General features: G+C 39.9%; 1 protein-coding gene across 3 annotated transcripts in view; it reads left to right on the top strand.

Annotated features, from left to right (window-relative positions):
* The window catches only part of LOC127964386 (kinesin heavy chain-like), a 28,415-nt gene extending 6,819 nt beyond the window's left edge, over nucleotides 1–21,596 (top strand). Inside the window, exons 11-29 of one of the 3 annotated variants that reach the window (XM_052564585.1) lie at nucleotides 221–399; nucleotides 9,948–10,162; nucleotides 10,301–10,369; nucleotides 11,028–11,234; nucleotides 11,332–11,478; nucleotides 11,923–12,111; nucleotides 12,229–12,346; nucleotides 15,415–15,473; nucleotides 15,623–15,729; nucleotides 15,810–15,911; nucleotides 16,015–16,075; nucleotides 16,287–16,358; nucleotides 16,441–16,545; nucleotides 17,060–17,276; nucleotides 17,484–17,625; nucleotides 17,701–17,765; nucleotides 20,150–20,177; nucleotides 20,364–20,451; nucleotides 20,543–21,596. In XM_052564585.1, the coding sequence (XP_052420545.1) occupies nucleotides 221–399; nucleotides 9,948–10,162; nucleotides 10,301–10,369; nucleotides 11,028–11,234; nucleotides 11,332–11,478; nucleotides 11,923–12,111; nucleotides 12,229–12,346; nucleotides 15,415–15,473; nucleotides 15,623–15,729; nucleotides 15,810–15,911; nucleotides 16,015–16,075; nucleotides 16,287–16,358; nucleotides 16,441–16,545; nucleotides 17,060–17,276; nucleotides 17,484–17,625; nucleotides 17,701–17,765; nucleotides 20,150–20,177; nucleotides 20,364–20,442 (2,161 nt within the window). In that variant the 3' untranslated portion in view covers nucleotides 20,443–20,451; nucleotides 20,543–21,596. Of the gene's footprint in view, nucleotides 1–220; nucleotides 400–9,947; nucleotides 10,163–10,300; nucleotides 10,370–11,027; nucleotides 11,235–11,331; nucleotides 11,479–11,922; nucleotides 12,112–12,228; nucleotides 12,347–15,414; nucleotides 15,474–15,622; nucleotides 15,730–15,809; nucleotides 15,912–16,014; nucleotides 16,076–16,286; nucleotides 16,359–16,440; nucleotides 16,546–17,059; nucleotides 17,277–17,483; nucleotides 17,626–17,700; nucleotides 17,766–20,149; nucleotides 20,178–20,363 lie in introns of all 3 variants that reach the window. The other 2 variants (XM_052564586.1, XM_052564587.1) reach the window with 2 other exon arrangements.
* Nucleotides 21,597–21,855: the final 259 nt, after the last annotated feature.

The following is a 21,855-nucleotide window of genomic DNA, read 5'->3' as shown; positions in this document are numbered from 1 at the left end:
TTAGTCAGTGACTACCATCAACTGAACATTGTCAAGATGAAATGAGGGTGAGTAAACCATTTTTGGGTGAACTATACCTTTAACAAGGTAATTTTCATTGGTTAAATTGAGTGTTGAACGTTCTATCAGTGTAAACCAATGGCAGATTTAAAGCTTTATGATTAATTGCACTGCATTAATAGAATTAACAGACTGAGAGCTGTGTGTGTGTGTGTTATAGTGCTAAGACCATCAAGAACACGGCCTCCATTAACCTGGAGCTGACAGCGGAGCAGTGGAAGAGGAAGTATGAGAAGGAGAAGGAGAAGAGCAAGAGCTTGAGGGACACCATCCAGAGGCTGGAGCTGGAGCTACTGCGCTGGCGCAGTGGTGAGCCTTTGCACTGCTCTGACGAGTCAAGTCAGTTTTATTTATATGGTGCTTTATACATTACACATTTTACTAGATGTGCACAATGTAATAAAATGTAATATGCACAAAGTAATAGTGCACAAGCTACAGCAGAAGACATTATATTGAAATTAATGGTGTTCATTGTAGATTTAAACTGGCTCATAGTTTCTGATCTCTGAAAAACACTTTTATTATGTAGGATCTAAATGTCAAAAGGATCGACCACAATGACATATAAAGATGATATTGTTATCTTTGGTATTAGCAGTTTGTCAGAGTTGTCAAATCTCTAGCTGCTTCATTTTGTAACACCTGGAGCTTATTATTTTTATATATATATATATATATATATATATATATATATATATATATATATATATATAATATATATATAGATCTGTTTTATTAAACCATTGCAATAATCTAGTCCTGAGGTCATTAACATGTGAATTAGCTTTTAGATGGTTTTCCTGTTTGAAGGTTTTTGTTTCAATAATGAAGACCTTACGAGTTGTCCAATGCAGTCCATAAAGTTAGTAAATTGATAGGTTTCATGGAGCCTTGAGAAAATATGAACATGAGTATCAGAATATAAATTGGTAATGAAAGACTGGTCCATGTTTCCTGATTGTGTCTTCTAAGAAAAGCATATGAAAGGTGAAAAGCAAAGGACCTAGTACTGAGTCTTGTGGCACTCCGTAACTAACTTTTATTTGATATACATTTTCTTCATTCACCAAAATGAATAACAGTCAAGATGCATAAGATTTCAACCACACTATCAGTCCAGATACCAATGTAATTTTCAAGCTCATGCAAGGGAATCATGGTCAATAGTGTCAAGCAGAACTAAGGTCCAGTATTTTGTGAGATTCAGCCATGATAGGATGATCTGCATAAAATAAGAGAGAATACAACTTTGTCTAGCATTTTTTTATATGAAAGTAGAGAGTAGAGTAGAGAGAGATATAGATTCTGCAGTTAAGGTCTATAATTGACTAATCCTTTTGGGTCAAGTTGTGTTTTTAATAACAGCTAATTTCAAAGATTTTGTAGAATATCCTACTGATACAAATAACAAATAACACCACACAGTTTAGTCCACAGCTGTATTCCACAGCTGTAATTCCCAAATTCTTCAATAAAATGTCTGTGATGTTTCTAGGTTTTGAGCTGATTATAATGACAGGGTTCATACAAGATGCTTAAAGTGTTTGAAGTGTATGAAATTTGAGTCTTGGAAAATCTTTGAAAACAGACATATTTTTTGAGAATGTACTTGAAAAGTACTTGAATTTTTTAAGGACCATATGTATGAAATAATATTTTTGTGCAAAATTAACAGTGCAGCGCATCTGACATAAATACAGAGCCGTTTCACCAGCACATGAAATCTCACAATATTACTCATTGAGGTACAAAGCGGTCTCATGATATCAGTAAAAATTTGAATTTGTGGTTAAATAAGATTGCGGCGAGTCTACATGAAGCGGCTTCTCTCTATCCCGTCAGAACAGTGTTTTCATGTTTTTGGTCTTGTGAGTCACAGTGTTTTTGTACGTCTTCATTGTGTCTACCTGTCTTTAAGTGTGCATACAGTCATAAGTTTCTGCTTGATGACGGCAGAACCACTTTTTTGGAGTTAAACTTTTTTCCGACGCTGAAGAGCTGCGTGTTCTCAGTTTGCTCCAGAGGCCTTCACCATCAGCGACCCCGACTGCACCTGTCGTTAAAGTGGCCAAACCAGTTCAAAAACAAATACAAGTGTGGCTGGAAGGGTCGTCAGAGGCTCTTCAAAACACCAGTTTTGACACCACTGACTGGAATATGTTTAAGCAGGCTGCCGCATACAATAACACCATTGACCTCCAAGAGTACAGAGAGACTGTCACTGCCTACATCAACAAGTGTTTTGATGATGTCACAAAGACCATCACAGTCTGGGCCAACTAGAAGCCGTGGATGACAGGGGAGGTCTACAGACTCCTGAAGACACGGAACGCTGCCCTCAGAGCTGGAGATGAGGTGGGCCTGAGAACAGCCAGGGACAACCTGTCCCACGGCGTCAGAGAGACAGTACTCCAGGAGGATAGCCCATCATTTCAGCGACAGTAGAGACACTCTGAGCCTGTGGCAGGGGATACAGACCATTACGGACTACAAACCCCAAAGACAGCGTGAGGAGATCCTTCAGCAGGATCAATGCATGCAAAGCTCCGGGGCCTGACATCATCCCTGGGCGTGTACTGAGAGACTGTGCAGCAGAACTCACTGATGTCTTCACCATGCGCGTAATTTGCAGGGGGGTTACGGGGGTCATGACCCCCCCAAATTAAAATAATATGAAATATTCAGAATGTAATTTCATTTGCCAGCAAGAAAGATAGTATCATATTTTAAATAATCTGTAATGTAAATTAGCATGTTACCTTTTACACAAGAAAAAATATTCATATGCCGCGAGTTTAACCCCCCCAATGGTAGACCCAAAGTTACACCCTTGGTCTTCACAGACATTTTCAACATTTTGCTTAGTCAGGCTGTTGTTCCTACCTGTTTCTACTCCATCGGTGACAGAATGGAGAAAAAAACCTTGGGAGAAACCAGGCTCAGTTGGGGTCAGTTCTCCTCTGACCAGACGAAACCAGTAGTTCAATTCCAGACTGCAGCAAAGTCAGATTGTGCAGAAGTATCATCTGTTTCCTGTGGTCTTGTCCTGGTGCTCCTCTGAGACAAGGTCTTTACAGGGGATCTGTATCTGGCCTCTAGTTGTCCTGGTCTCCGCTGTCTTTCAGGGATGTAGAGGTCCTTTCTAGGTGCTGATCCACCATCTGGTCTGGATACGTACTGGATCCGGGCGACTGCAGTGACTCTCTGATCTGGACACAGACTGGATCTGGTGGCTACGGTGACCTCGGAATAAGAGAGAAACAGACTAATATTAGCGTAGATGCCATTCTTCTAATGATGTAGCAAGTACATAGGGTGTTATGGGAAGTGTTCCCGGTTCCGGTTTACCTAATTAATGCAGCCTAAAAATCCTTTAACGGATTTGGATATTAAAAGCATATTAGTATGTTATGTGTAAGCCAGGTTAAAGAGATGGGTCTTTAATCTAGATTTAAACTGCAAGAGTGTGTCTGCCTCCCGAACAATATTAGGTAGGATATTCCAGAGTTTAGACGCCGAATAGGAAAAGGATCTGCTGACCGCAGTTGATTTTTATATTTTAGGTATTATCTTTTTGCCTTATCTTTTCTAGGTATTATCAAATTGCCTGAGTTTTGAGAACGTAGCGGACGTAGAGGATTATAATGTAAAAGGAGCTCATTCAAATACTGAGGTGCTAAACTATTCAGGGCTTTATAAGTAATAAGCAGTCAGTAAATATGAATGGATTACCGAGATTAAACTTCTTTGGATATGGATACTTCGTCATCTACTCGACCACCAAACAATCTGATCACCCACGTCGCGGCACGCAGAGTAAACAAAACATTGCCATTTGCTCGAACATCAAACAAACTGAACTCAACCATCGCGGCATGCTGAGAAAGCGGGATTACCAGAGAGGATGCAATTGGCCTGATTTCGGTTTTCTCTTGACTTTGATTTTGCTGTCTGGGGACGTACAATTGAATCCAGGCCCATTTGCTGTTGGCCTTTCCCCGGAGGGTGCACCGGCGGGTGGATTGCGCGTGCAGCGGCTGACCTCCGGACGGACGGACGTCTTCCCCGAGGTAACAGGAACTCCATACGGTGACAGTATCCAATCAGTAAGGAAGCGATGAGAATTTAGATTTTTTCAGACTGTAAATCATGCACGGGTAATATGGGAGCCTATGTCTAAACCTAAGGGTATTCTAGGTGGACATTTGAATATTCGGAGTATATTGCCTAAACGGGATCAGATCCAACATCTGTTAACTGACTCTAATTTAGATTTTTTAGCGTTGAGCAAAACGTGGCTGAACAGTAATATTCAGACCAGTATGATTGATGTCCCTGGTTACATTTGTCATAGAAAGGATAGAACATCTAAAAAAGGTGGGTGGGGGGGGGGGGGGTACTATTCTATGTTAGAGACACTCTGAAATGTAATGAAATCAAACTGGACACACCATTAGAATGTTTGGCTTTAAATGTTGTATTATCCCCAAAGATGAATTTTAACATTATAGTGCTGTATAACCCACCATCATGTGATGTTTCTTTTTATGAGAATTTAGACAAAATTTTTAAATATGTAAATACTCGCACCGAATCTGTTTTTCTTGGTGATTTTAATATTAACTGGCTAGAGAAAAGCTGTAGAAAAAAATTAAAGAGACTGTTGTCAAAGCACAGTCTTCATCAGATGATTAAAGGTCCAACTACGATCACACGAGCAAGTAAAACTATGACTGATCTGATAGTTACTAACAGACCACAGAGAATCATTAGAACTTATAATTTACTAACAGGGCTCTCTGATCACAACATGACCATGGTTGTACGGAAACTCACTAAACAGTGTTTACCCAAATTTACGAACGAAAGTAAACAAGGGAACCTGGGTATCCCCAAAATTAAGTTGACAAAAGTTAAAAATGATTTAGATAATTTAGATTGGAATAATTTTTTACAATCGAATGATTTAGAAAACTGTTGTAACTCTCTGATGAAAAACCTCACAAATCTGATTGGGAAATATAGTAAGAAATTCAAAGGCACGCAACGAAAAGCCTCCTTACCATGGCTGAACAATGACACTCGTCAGCTAATGAAAAAGAGAGACTATGCATTGAAAAAAGCGCTGCTCTCCAAAACAAATACCGATTTTCTCATCTTTAAAGGATTGAGAAATGCAGTACTTAGAGAATTGGGTAAAGCAAAGACAGCCTATTTTATGCAATTGATTGAGGATTCGGAAGGAAATAGTACATCCCTTTGGAAGCACCTCAATAGCCTTACTAAACTTAAGCCTAGTCAACAAAAAACAATAGCTGAGTTGGAAGTGAATGGAGTTATCAGCACTAACAATTCAGCTATTGCAAATGAATTTAATAATTTCTTTATTCAGTCTGTTGAGGAACTTGCTGAGACTTTTGAACCAGCAACCCTATCACAGACTACAAAGTCTGACCAATCAGATCTTTATCAAATTAAAGAGGTTAGTCAGGAAAAAGTACATAAAATTATTAATAAATTAAATAAATCTAAGGCAAAGGATGTATTCGGGTTGGACACTGCCTTTATTACAACTCATTGCTCTGCTTTAATTAAACATGTAACCCACCTTGTAAACCTTTCCATCAGAGTGGGCAAATTCCCACAAAGTTGGAAACAAGCCATTATTACACCGATTTTCAAGGCTGGCGCAAAGAATCAAGCAAGCAACTACAGGCATATCTCAATACTGCCAGCTTTCTCCAAAATTTTAGAGAAAATTATCATAGAACAGTTAGTAGAACATCTTGAAGGTAACAAACTTATCAATTCTAAACAGTTTGGATTCAGAGCAGGGTATTCTACAGAAATGGCTAATTGCTACCTTACCGAGAACAGTAAGAGTAAGTTGGACAAGGGTAATGTTGTGGGAGCTGTGTTTATAGACCTAAAAAAGGCCTTTGACACCGTGAACCACAACATACTGTTGAATAAACTTACCACCTTCAACTTCTCTGAACATGCTATCGGCTGGATTGCATCATATTTGGAGCATAGAGAGCAACGTGTTAAAATAAACACCGAACTCTCATAATCATTACAATCCACAATGGGTATTCCACAGGGCTCCATTTTGGGGCCTCTGCTCTTTAGTCTGTATATAAACGACTTACCTACATGCTGTCAGTCAGCCAACTGCCAAATGTATGCTGACGATACAGTAATTTATGCTTCAGCTAGGACACCAACTATAGTAGCAGAGACCCTGACTAAGGAAATGGAGGGTATATCCCAGTGGCTTAAAGAAAATCATCTGACGCTTATCGTCAAAAAGACGGTATCTATGTGCTTCTCAATTAGAGGAAAAACTAAATGTACAATTAAAATAGATCAAGAAGCCATAGAGGAAGCTGAGGAATTAAAATTTTTAGGTATTATTCTGGATCCCCAACTCAAATTCAATACACACATTAATAAACTCTGTAAGACTGTTCGGACAAACCTAAACTGTTTTAGAATGATTAGGCATCATATACCTGTCAAAGCAGCTTTGCTATTTTTTCATGCTATGATACTTTCTCATTTATCTTATTGTGTTACTTTATGGGGCCAAGCCTCCCAGACAACAGTCAAACCCATCATGTCATTATACAAACAAGCACTGAAAATAATGGATCAGAAACCAATTATGTGGCATCACTGTTTGATTGTACAGAAATACAAGCTTTTAAATTTTGACAGTTTTATTAAGTTCTCTTTTCTTAAGCTGATTTTTAAATGTATAAATAATCAAGCTCCAGCCGTACTCTGTCCTTTTGTGACAAAAATCAACTGCATAGCAGAGGGGCGCAAAACCACTTTTGGCCACTCAAGTTTTTCAGTGATAGGGACCCATTTTTGGAATGATTTACCAACGGAAATAAAAACAGAAACCAACCTGAAAACATTTAATAGAAAGGTGAAACACTGGCTGAAAGAAAACCAAATATGTGGACATTGACTCATTTTTTTTTGCAATGTATTGTCTGTGCTGGATGTGATGTGTTGTGTTGTGTAATGTGGTCGGGATTGTGTAAAATGTTAATGTTAATGTTTATAAGGTATTTGTTGCATGATTGTGTAGTTGAGTTGTGTAACTGAGATGGAAAAATGCAGTTTTACAAATGCTAGAAATGTGACGTTCTAAGGAGAGATTTCGATCAAATAGCACACCTAGGTTCCTAACTGATGATGAAGAATTGACAGAGCAGCCATGAAGTGCTTTGAATGGCTAGTCACGAACCACATTAGGTCTGACCCCCCCTCCCTGGACCACTTCCAGTTTGCTTACCAGTCCAACCACTCGACAGATGATCCCATCGCCACTATCCTCCACTCAGCACTCACTCACATAAAAAAGACTCATAGGTCAAAATGCTGTTCATAGACGTCGGTTCAGCATTCCACAATCATCCATCAACAGCTCATTTACAAACTGGTCCAGCTGGGGCATTTCGCTGTGCAACTGGCTGTTGGACTTTCTGACTGGAAGACCTCAGGCAGTACGGGTCGGCAGCATGACATCCAGCCTAATCACACTGAACACTGGGGCCCCCCAAGGATGTGTGCTGAGCCCCCTCCTCTTCACTCTGCTGACCCACGACTGTACACCGTCACACAACTCCAACCTCTTCATCAAGTTTGTGGATGACACGACTGTGGTCGGTCTCATTTGCAACAGAGATGAGACAAACTACAGGAGCAAGGTTAGCCGACTGGCCTGGTGGTGCAGTGACAACAATCTCTCTCTGAATGTGGAGAAGATGAAGGAGATTGTTGTTGACTTCAGGAGATAGCACACTCACCATGCTCCTCTGACCATCAACAGTGCGTCTGTGGAGAGGGCGAGCAGCACTAAGTTCCTGAGTGTCCACATCATAGAGTATCTCTCCTGGACCAACAACACCGCAGCCCTGGCCAAGAAATCACAACAGCGTCTCTACTTCCTCCGCAAACTGAGAAGAGCCAGAGCCCCGGCCCCCATCATGTACACCTTCTACAGGGGCACCATCGAGAGCATTCTGACGAGCTGCATCACTGTGTGATATGGCACCTGCAACGCGTCCTGCCAAAAGACCCTCCCTGATGGCAGCAGACTGAAGGACAGCTTTATTCATCAGGCTGTCAGGAAGCTTAACTCCCACCCGACCGACACCAACACCATGGTCATTTAACCAACTTTTGATGCTTTTGGCAGTGTGGGCAGGTGTCAAATCCTGCTGGAAAATGAAATCAGCATCTTCAAAAGCTGCTCAGCAGAAGGAAGCATGAATTGCTCCAAAATTTCTTGGTAAATGGGTGCAGTGACTGTGGTTTACAAAAAACACAATGGACCAACACCAGCAGATGACATTGCACCCCAAATCATCACAGACTGTGGAAACTTCACACTGGACTTCAAGCAACTTGGGCTATGAGCTTCTCCACCCTTCCTCCAGACTCTAGGACCTTGGATTCCAAATGAAATACAAAACTTGCTCTCATCTGAAAAGAGGACTTTGGACCACTGAGCAACAGTCCAGTTCTTCTTCTCCTTAGCCCAGGCAAGACACATCTGACGTTGTCTGTGGTTCAGCAAGTTCCTTTACACGTCTGTGTGTGGTGGCTCTTGATGCCTTGACCCCAGCCTCAGTCCATTTCTTGTGAATTTCACTCAAATTCTTGAATCAATTTTGCTTGAAAATCCTCAATCACTCGGTTGGTTGTGCATCTTTTTCTTCCACACTTTTTTTCACTTAACTTTCTGTTAACATGCTTGGATACAGCACTCTGTGAACAGCCAGCTTCTTTGGCAATGAATGTTTGTGGCTTACCCTCCTTATGAAGGGTGTCAATTATTGTCTTCTGGACAACTGTCAGATCAGCAGTCTTCCCCATGATTGTGTAGCCTAGTGAACCAAACTGAGGAGGCTCAGGAAACCTTTGCAGGTGTTTTGAGTTGATTAGCTGATTGGGTCCTGTTCCTTATGTAAATACTATTTACTTATTATAGTAATTACAATAACTATGTAATAACTAGGTGCTTACCCTAAACCTACCCCTAAATCTAACCCTACCCCATGTAGTTACCATGTATTACCAGAACTTTCTTAGATAAGGACACTATAAGTACATGTAAGTACAGGTACTGTAAAATAAAGTGCAACCCTGATTGGTATGTCACCATATTCTAATTAGCTGAGATTGAATTGGTGGGTTTTTGTTAAATGTGAGCCAAAATCATCACAATTAAAAGAACCAAAGACTTAAACTACTTCAGTCTGTGTGCATTAAATTTATTTAATACACAAGTTTTTACAATTTGAGTTTAATTACTGAAATAAATGAATATTTCCACAACATTCTAATTTATTGAAATGCACCTGTAGCTCATCATTTCCCAAGTGTATGATACAGCTTTCATTATTCAGGTCAATCATATATTAATAAAATATCTGTTTAAATAATGAAAGTTAAAAATTTTGGCATATTATACTTTCAAATGTTAAAGTTTCCAGAAGTCATTGCATGCTTTTGTGCTGCACTTTATTTGTACCATTTTGTTTTATTAGTTTATTAGAATGTGAATGATATTGTTTAATAAGTGATATATCTGATTTTAGTCCTTTAAAACCAAAAAGGTAGAGCTTGAAAAGTTCTTGAAAGTCCTGGAATTTAATTTAGTTTCTGTACGAACCCTGTAATGACATACTAACAACATCACATTCAATCCCATCCTGATATACTTAATCCCTTCTAAAACAACTTAAACCAGCTTAAAGTTGTTTGCTGGTGTTATCTGCTTTTAAGTTGATTATTTTTTGTAAACATTTTTGAGGATTCACTGACACACCTGATGCAATTGTGGTGTTTATTTGTTTCTCTAGGAGAGAAGGTTCCCGAGACGGAGCAGGCAGATGCTGATGTGGTGAAGCTGGACGGCAGTGATGAAACATCTCTGGATAATGAGAGATCATCAGTGCGCCAGCGAGAGCGAGAGAGAGACTCTGACTCCTCCTCCATTGTGGTGCGGATCTCAGAGGAAGAGCGGCAGAAATATGAGGAAGAGATCCGCAAACTCTACAGACAACTGGATGATAAGGTGACCATGCACTTGTGACATTATTACTGAGATGCAGATGCATTCAAAGTTAATCAGCAATTGAGCTCTCACTGTGCATAATGTGAGATCCATCAGATTACTGAATTTAGTGGCTCTCACTGTGTGTGTGTTTTGTAGGATGATGAGATCAATCTTCAGTGTCAGCTGGCGGAGAAGCTGAAGGAGCAGATACTAGATCAGGATGAGGTCAGAGGTCACATTCAGATTATCCTGTAGTGGCTGTTAATATACTAATTGTTTGTATGGGATTTACTCAAAAATAATGTATGCACATCCCAAAAACAAATAAATACAGGTGCTCAACCGACAAAACATAGAAGGTACGTCAACAATCTGTTGTAAGGCTCCCAAAGCATTACATTTGAGCTGCATCAAACAGAAAATAAAGATTACATTATAATAATATTGAAATTTAAATAATTACAAAATTCTAATTAATATCAAATTATTTTAGTTAGAAAGAAATGCTACTGAACACCAGATTTAAAAAGAATAGAAGCAAACCAAGCAGCACTGTATTATAGGAATATATGTAGAGGTTTTTTGCCCAGTCTGAGTTGTTTAATATTGCTAACTTCTATTTTCTAATGGTAAGTGGACACTTCAGGTACATTAAATCATTGAAATTAAATCCAGTGTATATGCTCGATTGACAATTGTAACAACTCATGATAAATGTATTTAGAAGAAATGAACTTACTGATTACAGTTTACCTACTGACCTTACAAGTTGAGTTGAGGAGACACACTCTATGGTCACTAGATCCCAAAAGGTGGCTTATCCTGTCCCATCTGTTTGTAAAGTGGATATTGATGCACATTAATGACGGTCATCTCGCTGCAGTTGCTGGCGTCCACGCGTGGAGACAGTGATAAGGTGCAGACGGAGCTGGGCCGACTGCAGATGGAGAGCGAGAGCGCCAAAGCTGAAGTGCGGGAGGTCCTGCAGGCGCTGGAGGAGCTGGCGGTCAACTACGACCAGAAGAGTCAGGAGGTGGAGGAGAAGAACCTGCACAACAAACAGCTGGCCGAGCAGCTCAGCCTCAAGATGGTGACGTCCGCTTCCTGTTCTCACGGTTTACACTGTCCTCGACGGCTGGGAATGACTCTGTCTCTGTCTCTGACTCTGACTCTTCTGTTGTTTCTAGGCCAGTCTGATGGAGCTGGAGGCGGAGCTTGCTCAAATGCAGGAAGTGAGCTCACAGCAGAGGAAGCGCATCGCTGATGTGTTGAACGGGCTGATGAAGGACCTCAGCGAGTTCAGCAGCATCGTCGGCAACGGAGAGATCAAGCTCGTAAGCCCAGAGAGGCCTCTGAGATCTTTTTAGAGATTATAAAAGTTGTGCCATATAAATGTAGTCACAACAGACTGAGACATAGAAAAGAGGCTTTATCAGGGCTCTATGAAATCTGTTTTATTGGTTCCCAAATTCATTTTTTTTCTCCTTTTTTTTTCCTTGTTTGCTTGTCCTAATTTTTCTCAATTCTGTAATTGTAAGGGATGTAATGATGCACGGCAAGCTGGTTGAAATTAATTGAAATATGTGACGACTCAAATCAGTTGAAATGCTAAACAAATTTTTCTGGATTTATGATATATTACAAACGTATTCTCAAAAAGAATTGGGAATGACATGAAGTCATGATGATTCCATTAAATGCAGTTTCCTGTAGTTGAAGTTGTGTGTGTTTACAGTCGCTGCAGTGATCCGTGTGTGTGTGTGTGTGTGTGTGTGTAGCCGGTGGAGATCAGCGGGGCGATCGAGGAGGAGTTCACTGTGGCGCGGCTCTACATCAGTAAGATCAAGTCAGAGGTGAAGTCGATGGTGAAGCGCTGCAGACAGCTGGAGAACATGCAGCTGGAGTGCCACCGCAAGATGGAGGAAACCAGCCGAGAGCTGTCCTCCTGCCAGCTGCTCGTCTCTCAGGTGTGTGTGTGTGTGTTTCTGAGCTGGTGCTGGACGTGTGCTTCATGTGGACTGCTGCTGTGTGCTCTTTATTGATGCTGACGTTGTGTCTCTATGTGTGTGTGTGTGTGTGAGCAGCACGAGGCAAAGATTCGCTCTCTCACAGAATACATGCAGAACGTGGAGCATAAAAAGAGGCAGCTGGAGGATAGTTACGATGCTCTCAGCGAGGAATTCTTCATGCTGCAGAACTCAGGTAAGACACACAATAACACACCTTATGTTAGAGCAGACAGAAGTGATTTTGATGATTATCTCGAACAGGTTTTACCTGTGGTTTTCTAATGATCATTAAGACAGTGATTAGCATGCTCAGGTATGTTTGATTAGGGTCAGAGCTAAACTCAGAGGATCCCTGCTGTAAAGCTGCTTTGACACAATCTTTATTGTGAAACAAAAGAAACTATATAAATAAAGGTGATTTGACCTCAATCCGGCAGCCTGTGTGAGCGTCGGGTCTGATCAGAAACAGAATTAGAAGAGCTTTATTAACAAGTGTTTACACACAAAAGGAATGTGATTTGACTAACAGTGTAGTAAGTACAAACATAGTACAGACATACATAAGAATAACATAGTAGGGATGTCATATAACACTAGTATAAGAAATAAATACAATTATTGTCACCCCTAGAAATTCTTATGAGTAAAATATCTCTGAAGTATATTCCCATTCATATTCACAATTGTGAGCACTCGCGCATGATTATAAACTTGAAATTATCCAGCCATGGCTTCTTGTTTCACAGAAATATAAAAAAGGAGGGGAAATAAAGCCCAATGCCCTTAATCATTCATCACAATCAGAAAAAACAATGAATATACGTCTGATGTGCAGCAAAAGATGATTGAGCTTCACAAATTAGTGAAGTGGCTTTAAGAAAAGAGCTAGAGCAGTGACAATTCCCATTTCCACCATCAGGACAATAATTAAGAATCTCCAATCAACAGAAAATGTTACGAAAATGTTTTGTTTGTCTGTATCGTCCTAATGCACTGTGAGGAGGAGAGTTTGAGAGGCTAAAGACTCTCCAAGGATCACAGCTGGAGAATTGCAGAAAACAGTTGAGTCTCGGGCTCAGAAAACCTTGAAAAAATATATATTGTCAAACAGCACCTACATCAACACATGTTGTTTGGGAGGGTTTCAAGAAAAATTCTCCTGCTCATCCAAAAACAAACTGAAGCATCTTCAGTTATCAGACACGACTGGAACTTCAAATGGGACTGGCTTCTATGATCAGATGAAACTAAAAATGAGCTTTTTAGCAGTAAACACTCAAGATGGGTTTGCTGAAAACAGGGATAAAAAGTACCCCATGTGTACAATGAAATATACAGCTGTATTTTTGATGCTGTGGGCCTATATTTCTGCTGGAGGTCCTGGACATCTTGTTTAGACACATGCATCATGGATTATATCAAATACTAACAGATAAAAAATCAGTAAGTGACTGACTCTGTTAGAAATCTAATGGGCCATGTACAATAATCCAGACACAAACCTCAAAAACAACACAGAAATGGGTCACTGAGCTCAAACCCAAGCTTCTGCTATAGCCATTCCAGTCCTCTGACCTGAACCCTACAGAACATGAGAGGAGTGAACTGAAGAGGAGAAGCTGGGAATCTGAAGGGTCTGGAGTGATTCTGGATGAAGGAATGGTCTCTGATCTCGTGTCAGGTGTTCTCTAACCTCATCAGGTGTTATAGGAGACAGTTTTGAGCTGTTAAACTGGCAAATGGAGGTTTAAAAAAGTATTCAATAAAAGGGTGTCCTTAATTGTGGCCAATGTGTATTAGAGAAAAACATTTATTACATAATGATATTTCCCCCCATTTTAAATTCTTATTATCCATAGAAAGGATAAGTTTTTGTGAATTTTTCAAATAAAATATCAAAACTATTTACAATGCAGCTTTTAAAGACTTCTTTGTTCATATTTACCAAGGGTGCCAATATTTTTGGCCACGACAGTATGTTATTAGTGTCCACATTTGTTATATACGAAGTGTGCAGTGTAATATAAATATGTCAGATAACTATGTTAGTTGTGATGGACGATGTATAATTATGAAAGATTAATTGTTCAGGCTGAATATAGCCGGCAGGCTGGCTTTTCTGGTGGTCAGTGCTCCGTAGCACTGACCAGAGACAACAGATGGAGAGAGTGAAGAGAGAAGGCTGGGTGTGCGGCTCCAAGGGGATTTTTCCTCACTCTGGAGATGTAAAGATCTTGGAGGCTGGGCAGAGGGGCACCAATAATCCCCTCAGCAGTCCTGACTGTCCGTCTTAGTCTCTTGACGTCTGATTTGGTAGCTGATGATGACAGTCCTGGAAGTGAGTTTGTCCAGCCTCAGGTCTGTCTTCTGTCAGGAAGCTGGTGATCCACTGACAGATGGAGGTGGGCACAGAGAGCTGTGTGAGTTTGTCAGAGAGAAGGTCAGGCATGATGACATTAAAGGCTGAACTGAAATAGGATCCTTGCGTAATTGCCAGATCTGTCGAGGTGTTGCAGGATGTAAAGCAATCCCATGTTGACTGCATCATCCACAGATGTGTTTGCTCTGAAGGCAAACTAAAGAGGATCCAGCAAGGGTCCAGTGATGTCCTTCAGGAAGGCCAAGTGACTTCATGACCACAGACATGAGAGCGACAGATCTGTAGTCGTTAAGTCCAGTGATTTTGGGCTTTTTGGGAACAGGAAATGATGGTTGTGCGTTTGAAGCGGCAGGGAACTTCACACAGCTCCAGTGATCTGTTGGGGACCAGTTAGTCACCAGGGCACCAGTGTGTTCCCCTCTTCTGCGTCTGTTTGCTTGAACAACCAGCTGTACCTCCAACTAGAATGTCCAACAAAACGTCTGAATAATCACAAAACTAATCACAAATCTGGAATATGTTGCTTAATGGTAAAAACTTACAGAAGAAGAATGACAAAACACAGAACAAACAAACACAAACATCTGAAGAATTGCGGAGCTCAGCGTCCTGGCTGCCATTTGAGGATCAATCAAGAGATGAGGAGGAGAACGGAGGAACAGTATTTTCAATTTGGACTGCACCACCCATTTCAACCATATTACTAAATTCATAATTGCACCAATTCCAAACTACATTCAAACTCATAACGGTCTGCAATTCTGCCTGCTGTATCTCTTTAAAATGTGTGTCTTACAACGGTCAAATGAACTGGACACTTCTGTACTGCTGCAGCACACTGGACTGCTATATAGATGATTATGTGTATATGTTTATATCAGAGAGTCATGTGGCAGAAGTGGACGGAGGAGAGAAGGCAGACAGAGAGGCTGGTGGGAAGGTAAACAGAACAAACATGGATCTAGTGTTTAATACATACACAGTTCTGTGACTAGTGTAAGAAACGCTTGTACATGATGTGTTCTCACTCTAATGGAGGTCATTCATTCAGACAGTATTATTGATCTGATTCTTTGTGTGTTTGTGTAGAAGTCTGCCGGTCGTCCCTCTCTCCACGCAGAGTCTCGTCAGACGCAGCTCAGCCATCTGCGGGATGAGATTAATGAGAAGCAGCGCCTAATCGATGACCTTACCGAGTCAGTCAGGCTGATATACTTCCTGTATGTCGCTGGATAGGGTAACTGATGTGCTAACGCTGTCCCCGTGTGTCTTGCAGTAAGAACCAGGCTCTGGAGCTGGAGCTGGCTCACGTGCGGTCCAGTCTCAGTAACCTCAAGATGCAGGACGACACCAAGAGCGCCTGCCTGGAGAAGCTGTCGTACGTTTCCTTCACAAATACTGTCCTGTGGATCCTGAGAATCAGCTGTTTGCATGAGTGTATGATGAATCTGTTCGGTGTGTTAACAATGGCTTCTCATCAGGTTTCAGCAGGAGAGAAACGAGCAGTCCAAACAGGATCTCAAGCGTCTGGAGGAGACTGTGGTAAGTTTCTCATACACTCTTCCTCTAAGTCGACAGTTTTCCCTTCATTCTCATCTGAATTTATGCACCATGTGATGATGTCATTTTAGAGCGTGTCACTTTTCATACCAGATGAATGAGCAGCATATTGGTCATCGGATGGCATGTTTTCATGACAGTGATGAGGAGGCTAATCACCAGCTGTACGTTTGTGTCTCTGTCTCTGTCTCAGGCCCGTGAACTCCAGACCCTCCACAACCTGCGCAAGCTGTTCGTTCAAGACCTCACGACTCGGGTTAAAAAAGTGAGTTCACACGGGTGCAGGGGTATCCTCTTAACATGTGCTCCGCTGCTGTGTGTATCTTTGACACATTCTCCTCACACAGAGTACAGAAACTGGACCTGATGATAGTGGGGGGTCTAACACCCAGAAACAGAAGATTTCCTTTCTTGAGAACAACCTGGATCAGCTTACAAAGGTTCATAAACAGGTGAGGATGTGTATGCAGTTCTGGGTAAATTCAGTCTTAAATTGTCGATTGGGACAGATTTACTTTTTTTCTATTGATAATTTTCTAGTTTTTCTAAGGATTTATATGAATCCCAGTACTTGAACAATAACAGTTTAGACGTGATTCACACACTTAAATCTCCAGTCTTATGTTCATGTTTCAAGTAAAAAAAGAAAAAAGGATTTTAAAAACAATTAATACAGATTATGTGCACAAGTAGTGCATATCACTTTTTGGCTTTTTAACTGTTTAGCACATCATCTTATGCTGAATGGTGACCATCTTTCTGTCATGCAAAAAAAAAAAAATTAGAACCATTTTTTGTTTTAAACCCTGGTAAAATAAAATAAAAATGCTTTCCGTGGTATTATAAAAAATCATGTTGTAAACAAATGATATCAGCTGCGTACCCTAAAAGACAGTTTAATATTGAATATGTGGAATCGATGATAATACTGATTACTAAAGGCCTGCTCTGCAAATGTTTGCGCAGCTGGTACGTGATAATGCAGATCTGCGCTGTGAGCTTCCGAAGCTGGAGAAGCGTCTTCGTTCTACGGCTGAGCGTGTTCGGGCGCTGGAGACAGCACTGAAGGACGCTAAACAGGGCGCTATGAACGACCGCCGGCGCTACCAGCAGGAAGTGGAGCGCATCCGTGACGCCATGCGCCTGCGCTATCCTCCGCGCCGATCCAACGCCGCTCTGATCGGTACGCCGCCTCTCCACAGATTCAGAGAAGAGCGCATGTTCTGTTTCTGGCAAACCTTACTGAATGACTTATGTGCAAGTGCTATGTGATAAAATTAATTCAGCCAACGCTAAACAAAATCTCCATGAGGGAGCATTAGACGAGATGATATGAATCATATTTGTGTGTGTGTGTGTGTGTGTGTGTGTGTGTGTGTGACCACTGTAGCTAAGCCAGTGAGACCAGGACACCCTGTTACAGCCACGTCTCCCACCAGCTTCTGCTCCACGCGTGCCAGTAAACCTGCCACATCCTACAGCAACACTGTCTTCCTGCAAGAAGACAAACCTGCTCCTCAGAAAACCAACACGTGAGTGTCTGTCCTCTCCCGGTCTGTGTCTGTCTGTCTGCCGTCCTCCTCTCACCTGCCGTTTGTTGATTTCAGTGTTGGGTACAGCACTGTGAGATCCATGGACATAATGAGCTCCTGTCCGCTCGACGTGGAGAACGGTAAGCCTTTGTGCTTTGTCTGAACTAAAAGCATTTGTCCACTTAAAGTGCTGCTGGTACTTAACCCTCTGAGCCTCAGAAGCAACCCTGGTCACGTTATTAAATAAGCAGCCCACGAACAATCATGAAACAAGTCATTTAATTTAGTCCTTACAAACTGTTTACAAGTGTCTTTGATGCAACAAAGTTTAAAGGGGTCATATGACATTGCTACAAAGAACATTAATTTGTATATTTGGTGTAATGTGATGTGTTTATGTGGTTTAAAAAAAAAACATTATTTTCCACACACTGTACATTATTGTTTCTCCTCTATGCACCGCCTTCTGAAACGTGTACATTTTTACAAAGCTCATCGGTCTAAAAAGTGAGGTGTGCTCTGATTGGCCAGCTATCCAGTGCGTTGTGATTGGCTGAATACCTCAAGTGTGTGACGGAAATGTTACAGCCCTTACCACAGCGGTCCCCAAATCCAGTCCTCGCACCCCCCTGCTCTGTATATTTTGAATGTCTCTCTTTGTTAGTACGATTAATTCAGTTAATCAGCTTATTAGAAGTGAGCTCCTTTCTTATATTCGGGTTGAATACAACATTGTTGTAAATACAACTTAACCACTGATTTCTGATTGTGTCCTCTTCTGGAAGGCCGAACAAAGTATTTTCTCTTTCACAATGAAACAGTATCTCCACAACATGGCGCTGGTGGCAACAGCGAGAATCAAAGTTACGCCCTCTTTCTTTGCGTGAATATTTGGGTGGTGTTATACAAATCTTCCCACATCATGACATAGACATGTGGGGGCGTGTTTTTAAACCAGGCATTTTAGTGTGGCTTGGACAAGTCTTAAATTTTATAAAGAATATGTCTTTGGAGTTGAGACTTTAGTCAGATCTTCTTTATGCACCGAGAGCTTGTAACACTCCAAAGAGAAAGGAAAAATTTGAATCGCATCATATGACCCCTTTAAATGTTAATGATAAATAGTACTTGATTTTATCAGTTTGATAGTTGGAAAAAAAATCGGTAACACTTTAGAATACTATTTCTTACTGCATAACTAATAAGGAATTATTGAAGTAACTACTAATTAACAGTTATACGCAAATGAAAAATGAAATACATTTTATAGAGGATTTTTCTGTGTAGTGAATTATTTTGTGAGTAATCTGCTTCCGATATGAACCCCATCATGACTCCAGTGCCTTGTGATAACTTACCTTAGTTTTTATATTTTACATACAGTACTGTATGTGTGCCTCCTCAGCATATACCACATGATCCATTAAACTCCTGTGAGGGAAAGTGAATATACAGGTAACCAATTAGAAATGAATACAGAATTATCAGATAATTCTGCAAGACTTATTTTAAACCTAAAACATTAAGCCTATTTTAAAGTGAAAATATTGGAAACCCATTAGTAATTAATAAAGAATTATCAGATAATTCTGCAGGAATTACTTAGAACCTGAAACAGTGAACCTATTAGTTAATTTTAGTAATTTTGATTCAAATCAAGCGTACACTCTAAAAAAAAAACTATGAAAGCATAAACTTGTTTACGATCTTTATTTCAGACGAGAACATTTCTTAATACAGCATATTTCATTCCATTTTAACATGTATATTGTCCACATTTAAACTAATTTAACAACATTTCATAATCAATCAAAACATTTAGAAGCAAACAAAATGCATATTTCATTTCCATTATAGTCTTATAAGTGAACTGTAACAAAGTAGCTACTGTAGTAGTAGTTCTCTGTACTTTGTCCTTTTACTCAAGTAATTTTGAAAATGAACAGGTCTACTTATAATTTTACTGGAGTAATATTTTATTGGGGTATCTGTACTTTTACTCAAGTATTTGATTTGTGGGCCACAGCCTGTATAGTGACTATTTGCGTATAACTGTTCAGTACTAGTTATTTCATAGTTATATTTTTTGAACCTTAACTAGTAGATAATTAATAGTAGTTCTTCAGGAGGTATGACAGAATTCATTAGTTACTGATTAGCTAACTGTTACTCAACACTTAACAATTATATGACATACTGATTAGTTAACACATCTTCCTTAGTGGTTAAAAGTAGAGAGTTAAGTGTTAATAAATAATCACCTGTTAGTTCTTCAATAATTCCTTATTAGTTATGCAGCAAGTAAGAAACAGTATTCTAAAGTAATACCGTACTATTTGCACTACAAATAAATAATATGATAAAATAACTGGAGGTGAATGACACTGGATGCTTTGAACATTTACCTCACAGAGGGTAAACTTGTGCAAAAAAATTAAATTAAAATAAAAAATACAAAGAATGCAGCATATGTGTTTGCTTGTAACAGTATTAACATTGTATTCTCTTGCTTAATGCTTTTCAGGAAATACTACAGATATTAATGATAACAGGTGAGTAAACTCATTATATATTGTGACGATATGTATTGACTGACTTTAGACAAATCTCAAATGCAATATATCAGTTCTAGTTTGAACAGAGAATTAAAAATTTCAGCTTTGAGAGTTTCATTAGATTATGTTTATGTGCACTTGATTGCTTCAAGTCTGCTTACGCTCACTGCTGCTGTGTTTCAGGAGCGATGTTCACTGTGGCAGCATGGTGGATGATGAATCACGAATCTACATGATGCAACAGGGGACTGCAGCCAGTTAATCATTTAATGTATGCCAGCAGATATGCAGATAATGAGCTAAGAAACTACTGTTTTCATCAGTGTGCTCTGCAGATTCTCATTTTGTCCCGCTTTCTCCAGATATTCCAGTTGTGTGCATGCAGCCATCCAGCCCTCGCCATCTTCGTATAGAGCTCCAGAACTTTCATTCCTAGACTCTGTAGCGTCTTATACTGTATGGAATATATCATTAATGCAGAGTCATATCATGTTTCCCGTCTTATGTATCTCACTGTTGCATGTTTATCTGTTTAGTAAGAAAACATCTCATAGGTTGAAAATGAACCCTCTCACACAGTAGATATTTGAATACACACATCTGTATTGCTTGCTTTATAATCCAGAAGAGTACAAGAAATAACTTCCCTTTAGTCTTGCTGAGCCTTAAAGACAGATGGTTAAATATTATAATACACACTCCTAGATTCACACATAACAGTGTGTTTGTCATCATGTAGATTTTGATACATATTATATTCAAGTACTGACTACCTCCAATTGTGAAAGAAAAAATTAATTCAATAATATTTGATTTGTGTCATGTTTGTTTTCACACCAAAAATGATATGTCAAGAGAACGTATCATAGCGATTCACAGATGCTGCGGTTGGAAATCGCCCCGAATGCTTCCGTTATTCTGCCAAAGGCTCTGACCAATCACAGCTCTGATTTCTCTCCCAAAATCCTGATCAGCCAGTCAGGATGACAGAATGAAGAGCTGTGTGATCTTTCCCTGCAGGATCCTGTAAGCTCCGCCGGTTGGTCTGTCAGATGAATGTGTGACTGTTCTTTCAAATTCTTCAGTTCTTTTTCAGGATGTGTGTAGACAGATTCACTTCACTTGTATATTTAGCAAGACAAGGCTATATAAACTGTATTATGATGAAGGTTTAATAATAGATTTAGTTAGCAATGAGATGTTCGCTTCTCACACTTCTTCACTAATTCAAACCTCATCACCACTAGAAGAGAAAATCTCACTTCAGAAACTTCAGATGAAGAGCGTTTGTGCAGTAGGTCAGCTGATTTATTCATGATATCTTTTATTGAAGGTTGTTTTGTGTGATATATGTACAGTGTGCTAGTTTGCTGGAAGCCAATCCATGAAATAAATGTAATTCAAAGAAAACTGTGATTCTTTGTGAGCGTGTCTGTACCTACTTAACCATATTTTGGGTACAAATTTATTCCCAAAAGTGAGCAAAACTTTAATAAAATCTCCATGTCCTCCTTTGTAAAAATGGTATATAGTAAAAATGCTTGAAATTTTTCTGTAAGGGGAAAATAATGTAACAACAATTCATTTTCAGTAGACCTGTTGTATAAAGTTAGTTGATCAAGCTCTTTCCAATCCAATTTAGATCAGTTTAGAGGTCAACTCAGGGTTTGACCCA

Source organism: Carassius gibelio, chromosome B9 (genome assembly GCF_023724105.1).
Source record: "Carassius gibelio isolate Cgi1373 ecotype wild population from Czech Republic chromosome B9, carGib1.2-hapl.c, whole genome shotgun sequence".
Lineage (NCBI taxonomy): Eukaryota > Metazoa > Chordata > Actinopteri > Cypriniformes > Cyprinidae > Carassius > Carassius gibelio.
The sequence above is the reverse complement of the archived record's forward strand: the minus strand, read 5'-3'. Positions and strand labels throughout refer to the sequence as shown.